At 38.4% G+C, this 12730-nt stretch overlaps 1 protein-coding gene across 2 annotated transcripts; it reads right to left on the bottom strand.

Moving 5' to 3' along the window:
* Positions 1 to 2707: 2707 nt before the first annotated feature.
* On the bottom strand, positions 2708 to 5131 carry LOC129877203 (uncharacterized). 2 transcript variants are annotated; one of them, XM_055952699.1, is made up of 2 exons: positions 4015 to 5131; positions 2708 to 3555 (listed from the first exon to the last, which is right to left on the bottom strand). In XM_055952699.1, the coding sequence occupies exon 1, from the start codon at positions 5127 to 5129 to the stop codon at positions 4602 to 4604; it is 528 nt and encodes a 175-aa protein (XP_055808674.1). In that variant the 5' UTR covers positions 5130 to 5131; the 3' UTR covers positions 2708 to 3555; positions 4015 to 4601. The 2 variants fall into 2 exon arrangements, with proteins under 2 accessions (XP_055808674.1, XP_055808666.1); XM_055952691.1 differs by having other exon boundaries at positions 2708 to 4127; positions 4208 to 5131.
* Between the last annotated feature and the right edge of the window lie 7599 nt (positions 5132 to 12730).

Here is a 12730-nt window from a genome sequence, read left to right as displayed (position 1 = left end):
ACATGGGTTGAGTCCACCCATGTGCCCTACATCTTCTTTTGATTTATTGTCCATAAGAATGAAGCTTATTGATAGAGGTAGGTCCAAATAGGTCCTTTTCATCTATTATCCTAATTTCCATTATGATGATGTTGTGGAGTCAAGAGAGTGATGTGCTTCATGTTGTTATGAGTTGACTGAGATGAGGTGTCGATCATATATTGTTAATTTCCTAACTATGTTGATTTTGATAAAGAAATGTTAATTTTCTTAAATATGTTGTTTATCTTGAATTGTTGATTTAAAACCTTGGAGTTGTGTTGAGTCCCAAAAGATTTGTTAAATGAATAGAGGAACGATTGGATAGGTTTACATGTTGTTATGAATGCATATTTATCTACTTTTGAAAGATATGATTGAGATTGATCGGATAGTATGATTGGGAGAGGTTTGATTGTGATAGAGTTGATGAGTTGACAAGGTCGTAAATGAGACTTGTCGATATGATTTGATTGAGTTGATTGGATGGAGTTTTATGAGCATTGAGTCTTGGGAGGAGTATCGAGCACCGAATTGGGTAAGAGTATAGTCCATACTCGAATCCAATAACTACGTCGCCAAACGTAGGAGGGGATTGAACCGTTAAAGTCGGATGCTTCCCCAAATTTATTGTCCTGACATTATAGGACTTGGTTGGATTGGATCCATGATTGGTTGATTCGTTCTTGCCCTGGCAAAGTATGAACGGACGCGACAACAACGTTGGTTTGTTGTACTGTCACTGGCTCATAAGTGATGGTTGTCGGATAAGAGAAACTCCCATATAGGTCTTGATAGTACTCGGAGTCAGATCGAGTTGAGTTGTATGTGATTGGTCCCGTCTAAATCATATTCTTGTTTAGACTTAGGACACTTGATTGAGTTGTTATTTCTCTTGAGTTGAGATTCTGAGTTGATTTGATTCGGTCCTTTCTGACGTTGTTTCATTCGGCCATTTTACATACTCGTACATTCCATGTACTGACGCCATTTGGCCTGCATCGTTTCATGATGCATAGACAGGTACTAGAGATCATCAACCGGTGCACCGTTGAAGATCCACAGACTCCCAGCTAGTTGGTGAGTCCTCCTAGTTTCCGGAGGATGTTGAGTCTCCTGTATAGTTTTGTGTTGTTTCCTTTATTTTGATTGTTGGTAGCCATGGGCTTGTCATTGGCACCTCCTAGATTGTTGATAGAGGCTTCATAGACCGGAGCGTAGAAATGTTGGATTGTTCTTTTGAGTAGTTCTTCTATAACTGTTGGTTGATTTGATAGTTATTTGGCCTTTGACCCTAAATTATGAATAGTACTTCATTGATTGAGTCTTCCGCAGAGAGAATGTGATTGAATGAAAGTGTGACTGGACCAGGTAGTTTGCTTGAAGGTCAGAAATGGCTTTCGAGTGCCGGCCACGCCTAGGGTACCCTCTCGGGGCGTGACAGTTACTTCCTGATAATGATAAAAAGTTGTTGCAAAAAAATTTCAATCAAGTTATTGGTCTGAAATAAACACTCAATGAGGATGGCATTGTTGATGACATTGCTAATAAGCTGCGGAAAGAACTGTTTGGAAAGAGGTACCTAATTGTCTTGGATGACTTGTGTGTGATATTGCAACATGGAATGAGCTAACAAGACCTTTTCCTCAAATTTAGAAAAGAAGTAGAATTATTTTAACAAGTCGGAAAAAGGAAGTGGCTTTGCAAGGGAAACACCACAGTCATCCTCTTTATCTTCGATTGCTCACACCAGAAGTGTTCACACCAGAAGAAAGTTGGGAGTTATTAGCAAAAAGGTATTTGGAGAAGAACATTGCCCTGATGAACTATTGGTTTTTGGAGAAGAAATAGACCGAAAGTGTGCAGGGCTTCCTTTGGTACTTGATCTGATTGGTGGTGTCATTGCAAGGAAGGAAAAGAGAGGATTTGTGGCTTAGATCTTCAGCAGAATTATTGTGTTGCAGCAGAACATGAAACTAGCAACTGATCATCTATTTTTCATACTAACAGCACTGAGGGCTTTGCGAAATTTCATACCTAAACTATTGGGTGCTCACAAAACCCCTCAAGACTCAACTACATTAGAACACCCCTATTTTACTTTACCTGATTAAAAAAAATTAAAAAAGAGAGCACTATAATAATGCCAAGTACAGGAAGGGGAACGCACAGACTAAATTGGGAACTTCAAGAATGACTAGACTCCATAGTGCAAATATTCCAATTTCGGAATCAAATCTTCAGCTATTACAATATATGAAAGAATAATACTAAACAAAATACTATGATAGTATATAGTTTTTGGACCTTTCACTAAGATCTAGAATCCCAATAAAGCCCAATTTCATCACTAACGCCTAATCCACTATCGTTGAACAATTCGATATATGAAAGAAAATAGTCATCAATTACAGATGCTTCTGATGAACACCGTCTCTTTGATGTTCTGTGCATATTTCTGTTAGGTGAACGTGGAGAACTACAATGACTAATGCTAATGCAGACACTTGATTACTAGAATTCAAGTATAAAGCAAATTCAGATCAGCAAAATAAAGGTGTGAAGACGATCGATGATGTCAGCAAATTCAAGTAAAAATGCAGAAAAGGTTGTATCGAAAGAAATATACAAACTGAGAAAGAGGACAGAAAGCAGTTATTCCAATCACAAGTACAAAAGGCAGATTAAATTTGAGAAAAGAATAATCATATATTCCAATTAGGAACTTCAAGAATCATCATATATTCCAATTAGGAACTTGAAGAATCATCATATATTCCAACCCAAAGACTATGTTATGTTGGTTTTTGGTCCTAATTCTTGAATTATATACAGAATTTGAACATAAAACTTGAAGATATTCCCTACAGGCCCCTAATCTGTCAATACAGGCCTACTTGCTGAATCACCAACCTTAGAAAACAATTTCAAAACAATTGTTGAATGCTTAGGACGCCAATATAGCCCAATTTCATCATCAACAGCCAATCCGTGATCTTTGATCAATATCATGATCGATAAAGAATAGTCATCATTACGCAGCTTCCTAAAAGTAGATCTTCCACCTTCATACTTCTTAGGGCCATTCTCCTACGTGTCATCCCACAAGTCAACAAGCAACACCTTCCCGTTCACCAAACATCTTGCCATCTCCAAATCCCAGTATGGAAGAATATACTTAAACACCGCAGAAAATGGAATCCACAGCTTTTCAACACAGAGTTCTTGATGAGTAATGTTTTTCCTGATGTGCCTCATGTTGTTCGGATAAAATATCATGTCAGGTCCTGTCTCTATTAGCTTTTGAGTCATTATCAATTCTCTCTTAGGAAAAGAAAGGAACATATTCTGCTCCTTCATGTATATTCACCTTTTGCCTCAAACCTTCTACTAGTGAGCTCCTGTGCGAAATGGGATCATGGTACGTCCTTATCTTGTGCATTTGCTCTGAGTATAATCTTCTTTGTAGAAGTATTTTCCTTTACTTCTGCTGACTTGGCTTAGATAAATTGTTGCCAAAGAAGAGTATATTCTTATCTGAATCAACAACAAAAGAACTTTGGAAGTGAATTTTAGTAATGACAGACACTTGTGTTGTTTATTAGTAGAATGGATTGTACGTGTACTTTTCATTTGAACCAACTATGTTTAGAAGAGGACACAGAGTTAGAGAATTTGAAAATATTATATCAGCTATCAATAAATTTCAGGTTAGCTAGGTATATTTTGGGCTTCAATCATGTGAATGTTCCGAAAATTCATGATATCATTGCGGAGGTATATTTTCCGTATCCATCAAATGAAACTGCTTGACTATATGAGTCTAGGAATAAATATCTCTTCAGTAGCTTAAATCAGGAAGCAGTAGGAATTAGAAGAAATGCAAAATCTGCACAGATGTAACATGGCGTTTCAGATTTTGACCTTTTAACTATTGCATTATTCGTGGAAGACCAAGCTTTGTCCCTATTGCCACACATACATAGAAGTTCATACCTATTGTCTAATTGAAGAGTAAATGTATCCCCACCCCTGCTTTGAAATTTTGAAATCTTGACCATCGAGCTATCCGTTAAGGGCAAAACTTATGTTTCTTTTCCATCACATACCTAGCAATTGATATGGGATAGAACATTTAGTGTCAATAAGGCAAAAAACATGACCTTTTGGCGCGTGTTGGAGAACTTACCAGGGAGGTGTCCATTCTTGTTTGCAACTTAAAGGAGAAATCAATCAGTGGAGAAAACTAGTAAAACAAACTTTGCAAAACTACGATATGTGAGAATCGATGATTGTCCTGTCTTGAACTAACTGTGTTCGAAGAGGACACAAAGTTAGAGAATTTGAGAATTTTATATCAGCTCTATCTTCTCTGTGTTTGGAAGATGCAGAGGATACTATTACTGCTTTGCGAAATTGCATATCTAAATGATTGGGGGTTCACGAAACCCACCGAACTACATTATTCTCATATTAAAAGAGCACTATAGTAAATAAGGAATGAAAACACAAGTACAAAAAGAGTAATCCTAATAAAAAGATTATGGTATGTTGTTTTTGGTCCTAAATTCTTGGACCTTTCACTAAGCGTGAACCTGAGAAAGTAATTTGAACATTAAACTTGAAGATCTAGGATCCCAATTAAGTCCAATTTCATCACCAACACCTAATCCTCGATTGTTGAACAATTGGATGCACGAAAGAGAATAGTCATCATTGTACAACTTCCTTAAGCAAACACTTCCACCTTCATACTTCTTAGGGACATTCTCCTCAGTTACATCCCACACGCCAACAGGCACACCATACCCGTTCTCCAAACTTTTGGCCACATCCAACGTCCAATATCGAAGAATGTACTCAAAAGTCTCGTAAAATGGAATCACCATCTTTCCTACAACAACCTCGTCATTGGTAATCTTTTTCTTGATCTGCCACGGGTTTTTCAAATCAATTTTCGGGGCAGGGTATAAGTCCCTTATCTCAATTAGTTCTCGAGTCACTACCCATGGAGTGTTGTTAAGTTTGCAAACTTCTTCTTCAGCTTTTGATGGAAAGAAATTGTAAAAGAATGTCTTCTTAATGCTAAGCAAAGGCTTTTGATCAGACATTGTAAAAATAATACACCGATAAAAAGAGGCACAAGCGCTTCTATTTATAACATAATATTGTAAACAAATTAGGTTTTTGTTCTCCAACTTTGAGCGGGAAACAAAGAATTATTATTATTGTTAATTATGTTTTGAATATTTCCGGTCTATATTTTAAGAAACTCATAATAGATTTGGGAAAGAACCTTTTGCTTGTCTTGTATATATAACACACAATCAAAATACTTCTTTTCACTACGAATAGGACACTACCCATTTTTTTATTAATTTCAACAAAAAACCTTATTTAACTCGGAATAGGACACTACCAATCTTTCTTCTTCCTTTTTTTTTTTAAAAAAAATATTTGCCTTGATAATTTTAATTAGATTTTAAATCATTATGTTTACATTAAATCAATATTTAATATTTTCTTTAATTTATCTATGTATAATATAGGAGCACACTCAGGTTCCTACGCAAATATCAGACACCAAATAAAAAAATTAGAAAAACTGGGACACACTTTGGACACAAGAATGTATCGTTGAGCTCTTCTTTAACTAATACAGGTGGATTCCATCCGGACCATCTAAAATTGGCACTAACTTTCACTTAGACACCTTAACTAGGTTTTAATAATTTTAGACACATCATATTAGACTCCTCTATGTCATTTTGACACTTTTTACGGACATGACAAAATGAGTGTATACATTCATCAATAGCGCATGAAAGGCTTGTATTTAGCCATTTTTTATTTTTCTCTTCTTCTACTTCTCCATTTCTCAAGTCACCATGTTCCACCATTTTCTCAAGCTCAAACTCCTTCAATGGAGGTCAAAGTTTTTTGATTCAAATATGTTTTCAAGCCATATTTTTTCTTCTAATTCTTTAATGTATTGTTTTTCTAAATTACCTTTTTTTCATCGGAAAAAATGAATACCAACATCCATGCTTCATACTTTTTCTCTCTTTCTTTCTCTTCCTCTACCTCTACCCCTCTTTTTTTCTCACAAAACAACACCAAAATAGAAAAAAAAAATATATGAAACAATTAGAGAAAATAATAGATTGAGAAAAATACAAAAATATTATTGGATGTAATGGAGATGACGACTTCCAGCAGAGCCGGGTGAGGGGAGGGGTGGGAGAGGATGGGGTGAAATTAGTTTTTTTAGAATATTATTTTTATTTTATTTATTAAATAAATTTTAAAATAGTATTTTTTTACTTAAAATGACAAATGTAATCATTTAATTGGTTGTTTGCCACATCATCAACGAGTGTATTACACATTTACACTCTACTTCAATTTTTTGCTGATTGTCAAAATGACACAACGAAGTCCGACATGATATGTTTAAAATGAATAAATTCTAATTATGGTGTCTAAGTAAAAGTTGATGCCAACTTAGGTGGCCACCAATGGATTCCGTCACTAATAGATGAATTAATATACTTCTTGATAGTAAGAGAATATTTGCAATAGGTAGTGGAGGATTTAAACAATTCTAAACTGAATTGATTACACTAAATGTTATTATTAATTTTAGAAATATGAACACTATTCATCTTTTACATTTATTTTGTACTATCACTTTATTATTTTTTTACAATAATATATTCAGTGAAAACTTACTAAGTGGAATTTGGAGAGAATAGAGTCTACACAAATCTTACCACTACCTCGTGGAGGTAGAGAGACACTTCATTATTTTTTTTAAATGTAAATTATATATTTAATATATGAATAGATTTGAAAAGAAGGCTAAAACGGTCATTTAATTTTATGGATATTTTTAATTATGTCTTATGCCTTAATCATATTATATTTTTAATTAGGATAAATGAGTGTAGTGATAGAGGAGTAAGGACATTATTTATAAATATAATATGATTAAGGCATAAGGAGTAAGGACATTATTTATAAATATAAAGTTGAACATTTTGCTCTTTAAATTAACAATCTAACTTATGCCTAGTCACACACAAGTTCTTTAAATCTGAAGTCATGTTGGGGTATAATATAAGATATTATAATAAGAAAAATATAAATTTATGCCTCATAAAAAAATATTTTTTATAAGTGATCGACAAAAAATAAAGACCACTAAAGGAGAAGTGCAAATGAGACCACTATAAATTCGTTTGAAAACTCTTGCACTATTAATAAAGGGAAAATTATGTGATATGACAAACATTATTATTTTATTACTCCATATGGGTATAATTTTATTTTATTATCATGTGTGAGTATATTTTGATGAAATTTGCTATGGAAGGCGGGCCCCACTTTCTGATTTGTATCAAAATCAAAAACGTTTCCACTTCCCCTTTTTATTTCTGTTATACAGTTCTCTTCCTTTCTCAAAATTCGCTCCTAAAATCTAGCCGTGTATCAATTTTGAATTTACGTACACCAATCTTACTCTCCCTCCTAATTGATAATCTCCATTAAGAATCGGTCTTCTAACTAGCAATAACAGTACTTTCAAAAAAATATGCCGCCGTGCAAAATCGACCACCGCCGTGGTGAGTTGCCTCCGGTTGAAAAAAGGCAAACAAAACACAATACGCCGCCGTGCAAAACTGGCCACTGCCATTGCTTCCGATTCCAAGTTGTTCTACTTCGCTGTCAGACAAGTAGGAGATAAAATACGACGCAGTCTAGAACCTCTCTAGTCACCGACCGTCGTCGCTGTTGGCTCTGATTCCAAACTGTTGTCGCCGCCTTTTGCTAGCAGATCCGTAAACAGCGCAACATACTTATTGCAGTTGTAGCAGCTTGCCGGAGTCGGCGAATAGAGACATCCATAACCGAAGAGAGATTTTCTCTGCAGCTCTCGACCCCAGGGGCGGACCCAAGGCAAGTTCAGGGGGTTCATCCGAACCCCCTTTGTTAAAAAATTATACTGTATATATAAGATAAAATTTTTAATTTATGTGTATATATTTAACATTGAACCCCTTGAGCATAAGTCAAATGACTAGCTCAGTGGCAAATGAGGTTCAATATTTTGCCTTAGCTTGTCTCAGCTCGCGGGTTCGAATCCGAATAAGCACATTTTTTTTTCTAATTAGCGTGTTATATTTTTTTTGAACCTCCTTCATAAAATTCCTGGGTCCGCCAATGCTCGACCCTATCTGTTGAACTGCAAAATTAGATCGCCAATTTCTCTGAAGCATCTCTCACAAGTCAAGTTAGATCTACCATATACAACAACAACTCATCTGTCATTTCAATATCGTAGTCTTCTTGGCGGTTCGTCATTCAAGCTTGCTGATAGGAGATCAAGATCAACCACCTTCGTCAGATATGGTGGAATATAGGTTTTTAGTGTGACATAGAGAAAGTTGCGGCGGCAGAGCTCGTCACACCACCACAAGATTAAGGCTGCATATTTTGGTATATTTTCTTTGCTACTTCTTTCATGATATTTGTTATCTTGCAACATTTCTTTGTTCTATCTGTTTGCTGGGTTTTGGCTTGAGGATGTAACACCCCTCAAAATTTTTCTCTAAGATTCGGACCCTTCTTGTATTCGGGTAGGGTCGAACTCGAGTATTGTGGAGCGTTTGCAGGAGTTAAGACGAGTCCTTGAGAAATTGAGAAGTGCTAGAGGTGATGTGGGGTCACGAAGGACCCCTAGGACCATGCTAAGTCCAAAAGATTCGTCGTGGCTAAGTTTTAGGATGAGTTCATATGAGGGGTCGACTTCTAACGATCCTATCTTTTGAAAGACGACAATCTGGGTGGCCCACGACCCATCAAATTAAAGGTCGTCGAGTCTTCTTTCCAACGCCACCAAGAATGTAATTTTTAGAGTTCGGAGTCAAAAGATATGATGATCCTAAGATGAACTAGCAAAGTAGAGATTTTCAGGCCTGGGTTGCAATTGCTGGAAAACTGGGCTTGGCGCCTACAGTGGCACGATGCGCCACTATCGCGCCAGAAACATGCCTCAGTAGTTTGGGCTCTGGCGCGGCGCGCCACTAAAAGGTGTGCAGGGTTTTTCAAGCCAATTTCCAGAACCAGAAAATATTAGCCTTGGCGCTGTAAGAGCGCGACGCGCCACTATCATGCCAGAAACATGCCTCAGTAGTTTGGTCTCTGGCGCGGCGCGCCACTGCGAGGTGTGCAGGTTTTAGGCATAATCATCCTGGCGCTGCAATGGCTCGATGCGCTACTATCGCGCCAGGTGCATTTTTGCCTATTTTTCAGAACTTTTGAGAAGGGGCAATTTGGGAACTTACCCAAATTATATATGTATCACCCTAGACTATTTTGAGATCATAATTTCAGCCCCCACTCTCTCTCTAAAAAGCCCTAGGAGTTCTTCTCTCTCTCTCTTCTTCTTCCTCTCCAAATCCTCCTCCAACAAGAAGAGTCCCAAGAGCTTCAAGGTTTGAGTTCTCCATTGAAGACCCAACCACAAGGTTTTCTTCAAGTCTTCACTAAGGTATGTAAGGCTATCCAAAACATGGGTTGAGTCCACCCATGTGCCCTACCCTTGCTTTGAGGTTAGATGTCCATGAAAATAGAGTTTCTTGGTATGGTTTAGGTTTGAATGAGTTTTGTCCCCTATTTATTTGATGCTATATGTGTTGATGTTGTTGAGCTAAGAAGTTCCTAAAACCTTCATGTTAGTATGAGTTGATGGAGATGACCTGTTATTATATTTTGTTGATCTCTTTAGCCATGTGATTATGTTGCTTAAGTCAATTTCCTTAAATGTGTTATTCTATTTGTGTTGTTGAGCTAAAGTCATAGAGTTGTGATGAGTCTTGAGGAGATATCATAAATGCTTACCTAAATGAGACTTGATTGAGTTAATTGGAGGATAGAATTCACGAGGTCCTAAATGAAACTTGCCATTATGACTTAATTGAGTTGAAACGAGAATAGAGTTGATGAGTTGGAAATGTCTCACATGAAACTATCCGTGAGGGCTTGTTTGAGATGATTGGAGGGAGTCTTATGAGCATAGAGTCATGGGAGGAGTATCGAGCACCGAGGCGGGTGAGAGTATAGTCCGTACTCGAACCCCAGGAACTACGCCGCCAACGTAGGTAGGGATGGATCCATTAAAGTCAGATGCTTCCCATGGGATCGAACCGTTAAAGTTTGATAATTCTCATTTATTTGTCCTGAAATGATAAGACTTGACTAATCGATGGTATCCATGATTAGGGAGGCGTTCATGCCCTTGCAAGGTATGGATGGACGTGGCAACAACTTCTAATTGTTGTACTATCACCGGCTCATAGGTGATGGTTGTCGGATAAGAGAAACTCCCATTTAGGTCTTGATAGTGCTCCGAGTCAGTTTAGTTGAGTGGCTTATGAGTTAGTCCCGTCTAAACTATTCTTGTTAGACTTAGGACACTTGAGTGAGTTGTCATGTATATGTGAGTTGAGACCATGAGTTGATGTTGATGTTTCCTTGATGTTTGTTTCATCCGGCCATTTTACATACTCGTACATTCCATGTACTGATGCCATTTGTCCTGCATCATTTCATGATGCAGAGACAGGTACTAGAGATCATCAACCGGTGCTCCGTTGAAGATCCACATACACTCCCAGCTAGTTGGTGAGTCCTCCTAGTTTCCGGAGGATGTTGAACTTTATTGTATAGTTTTGTTGTAGTTTCCTTTACTCTGATTTCTTGGTAGCCATGGGCTTGTCATTGGCACCTCCTAAACTTTGATAGAGGCTTCATAGACTAGAGTGTGGGGAGGTTGAACTGTTATTTTGAGGAGTTCTATTATACTTATTTTGTTGAGTTAAACATATTTGGCCTTCGGCCCCCATATTGTAAATAGCATGTTATAATTGAGCCTTTCTTTGAGCGTATATGACTGAATGATGGAATGATTGAATTAGGTGGTTCGCTTGATGGTCAGAAATGGCTTTCAAGTGCCGGTCACATCTAGGGTACCCTCCTGGGGCGTGACAAACATGGTATCAGAGCCCAGAGTTCAAGTGTCTTAGGGAGTCTATGAAGCCGTGTCTAATAGAGTCTTGTTTATTGGTGTGTAGTGCACCACACTTTTAAGCAGGAGGCTATAGGACATTAGGAATTGTTTCCCCTCTTTCATACTCTGAATTTGTGCGATGGAGTTAAACTCTATGAAACTTCCCTTCTAATTCGTGCGTTTATACGTTATAGATAATGCCTCCAAAACGTACTGCTAGCCAGAGAAATTCTGATAATGCAGAGATGCCCAGTCTGAGGTATGCCCGGCAAGGGCTAGAGGCTGACCTGCGAGGTATGCGGAGGCGCCCCAAGTGCCTGCTACTCCGCCTGCACCCACGTCAGTGGTAGAATTTAGAGGGGCGATTGCAATGCTCACTCAATTAATGGCTGCCCAAAATGGTAACCAGAGTTCGCCGACTCTTAGCTCTAGTTTCCAAGAGCCGTCTGCTGCCGCCAGAATTCGAGACTTTCTGAGAATAAATCCGCTGGCATTCACAGGTTCTAAGTTTAATGAAGACCCTCAAAACATTATTGACGAGATGTGGAAAATTCTGAAAGCTATGCATGCTACGGAAATTGAGGGGGTTGAGTTGGTGTCTTATCAACTCAAGGATGTGGCAAACATTTGGTATAACCAATGGGAGTAAGGTAGAGGTGAGGATGCTGAACCTGCTATGTGGGATGAAATTGAGGGAGCCTTTCTTGACCACTTCTTTCCTCGAGAGTTGAGGGAAGCAAAAGTGGAGGAATTTGTGAATCTGAGACAGGAGGGTATGACTGTTAAGGAATATGGCCTGAAGTTCATCCAGCTGTCCAGGTATGATCCAAAAATGATCCCAGATATGAGGTCAAGGATGAGGAAGTTCATCTCCAGATTAGGGAGGCATGTGAAGAAGGAGTGCAAAGCAGCATTGTTGATATCGGATATGGATATTTCCAAATTAATGGTGTATGCTCAACAGGTAGAGGATAAGAAAAGAAGAGACAGAGAAGAGCACCTGAGCAAGAAGGTAAAATCAGTGGGCCATGAGAGTGAACAGAGGCAAAACAAGGGCAACAGGTCCTTCTTCCAGAAGAGGCCTTCCAACTATGCCTCATCTATTGCTAGTGCTTCTATGCCGCAGAACAGGTATGATCGGTAGGGACAGAGTCGCCAGAACCTTAGACCACAGGGTTCTCAATCCCAGGCCAGCGTAAGTCAAGGCTCGAGAGGGAAGCCACCATGCGGCAAGTGTGGTAGGCTCCATTTGGGAGAATGCAGAGCAGGAAGGGTTGGTTGTTATAAATACGGCCAAATGGACCATTTTTAGAAGGAGTGCCCGACAGGAGGAAACAGAGTCCAGCATTTTGCCACCGCACCACCGGCTAGGGGTAACCAGAGGGGCACTACTTCAGGTATGAGTGGAGGTACAAATCGCCTGTATGCCATGTGTAGTCGCCAAGATCAAGAGAACTCTCTAAACGTCGTGACGGGTATGATTCGAGTCTCTTATCTTGATTGTTATGTGTTGATGGATCCGGGTGCCACCCTATCTTTTGTGACTCCTTATGTGGCTAGTAAATTCGATAAAGTTCCTGAATATCTTCTTGAGCCTTTCAGTGTAACCACTCCTGTGGGTGATTCTGTCTTAGATGAGAG

The sequence above is a fragment of the Solanum dulcamara genome, chromosome 2, assembly GCF_947179165.1.
Source record: "Solanum dulcamara chromosome 2, daSolDulc1.2, whole genome shotgun sequence".
Classification (NCBI taxonomy): Eukaryota; Viridiplantae; Streptophyta; class Magnoliopsida; order Solanales; family Solanaceae; genus Solanum; species Solanum dulcamara.
This window is presented reverse-complemented; position numbering and strand designations above follow the sequence as displayed.

Bases quoted from the DNA above. Each gene is read 5' to 3' on its own strand.
- LOC129877203 (XM_055952699.1), bottom strand. From the start codon at position 5,129: ATGTCTGATCAAAAGCCTTTGCTTAGCATTAAGAAGACATTCTTTTAC.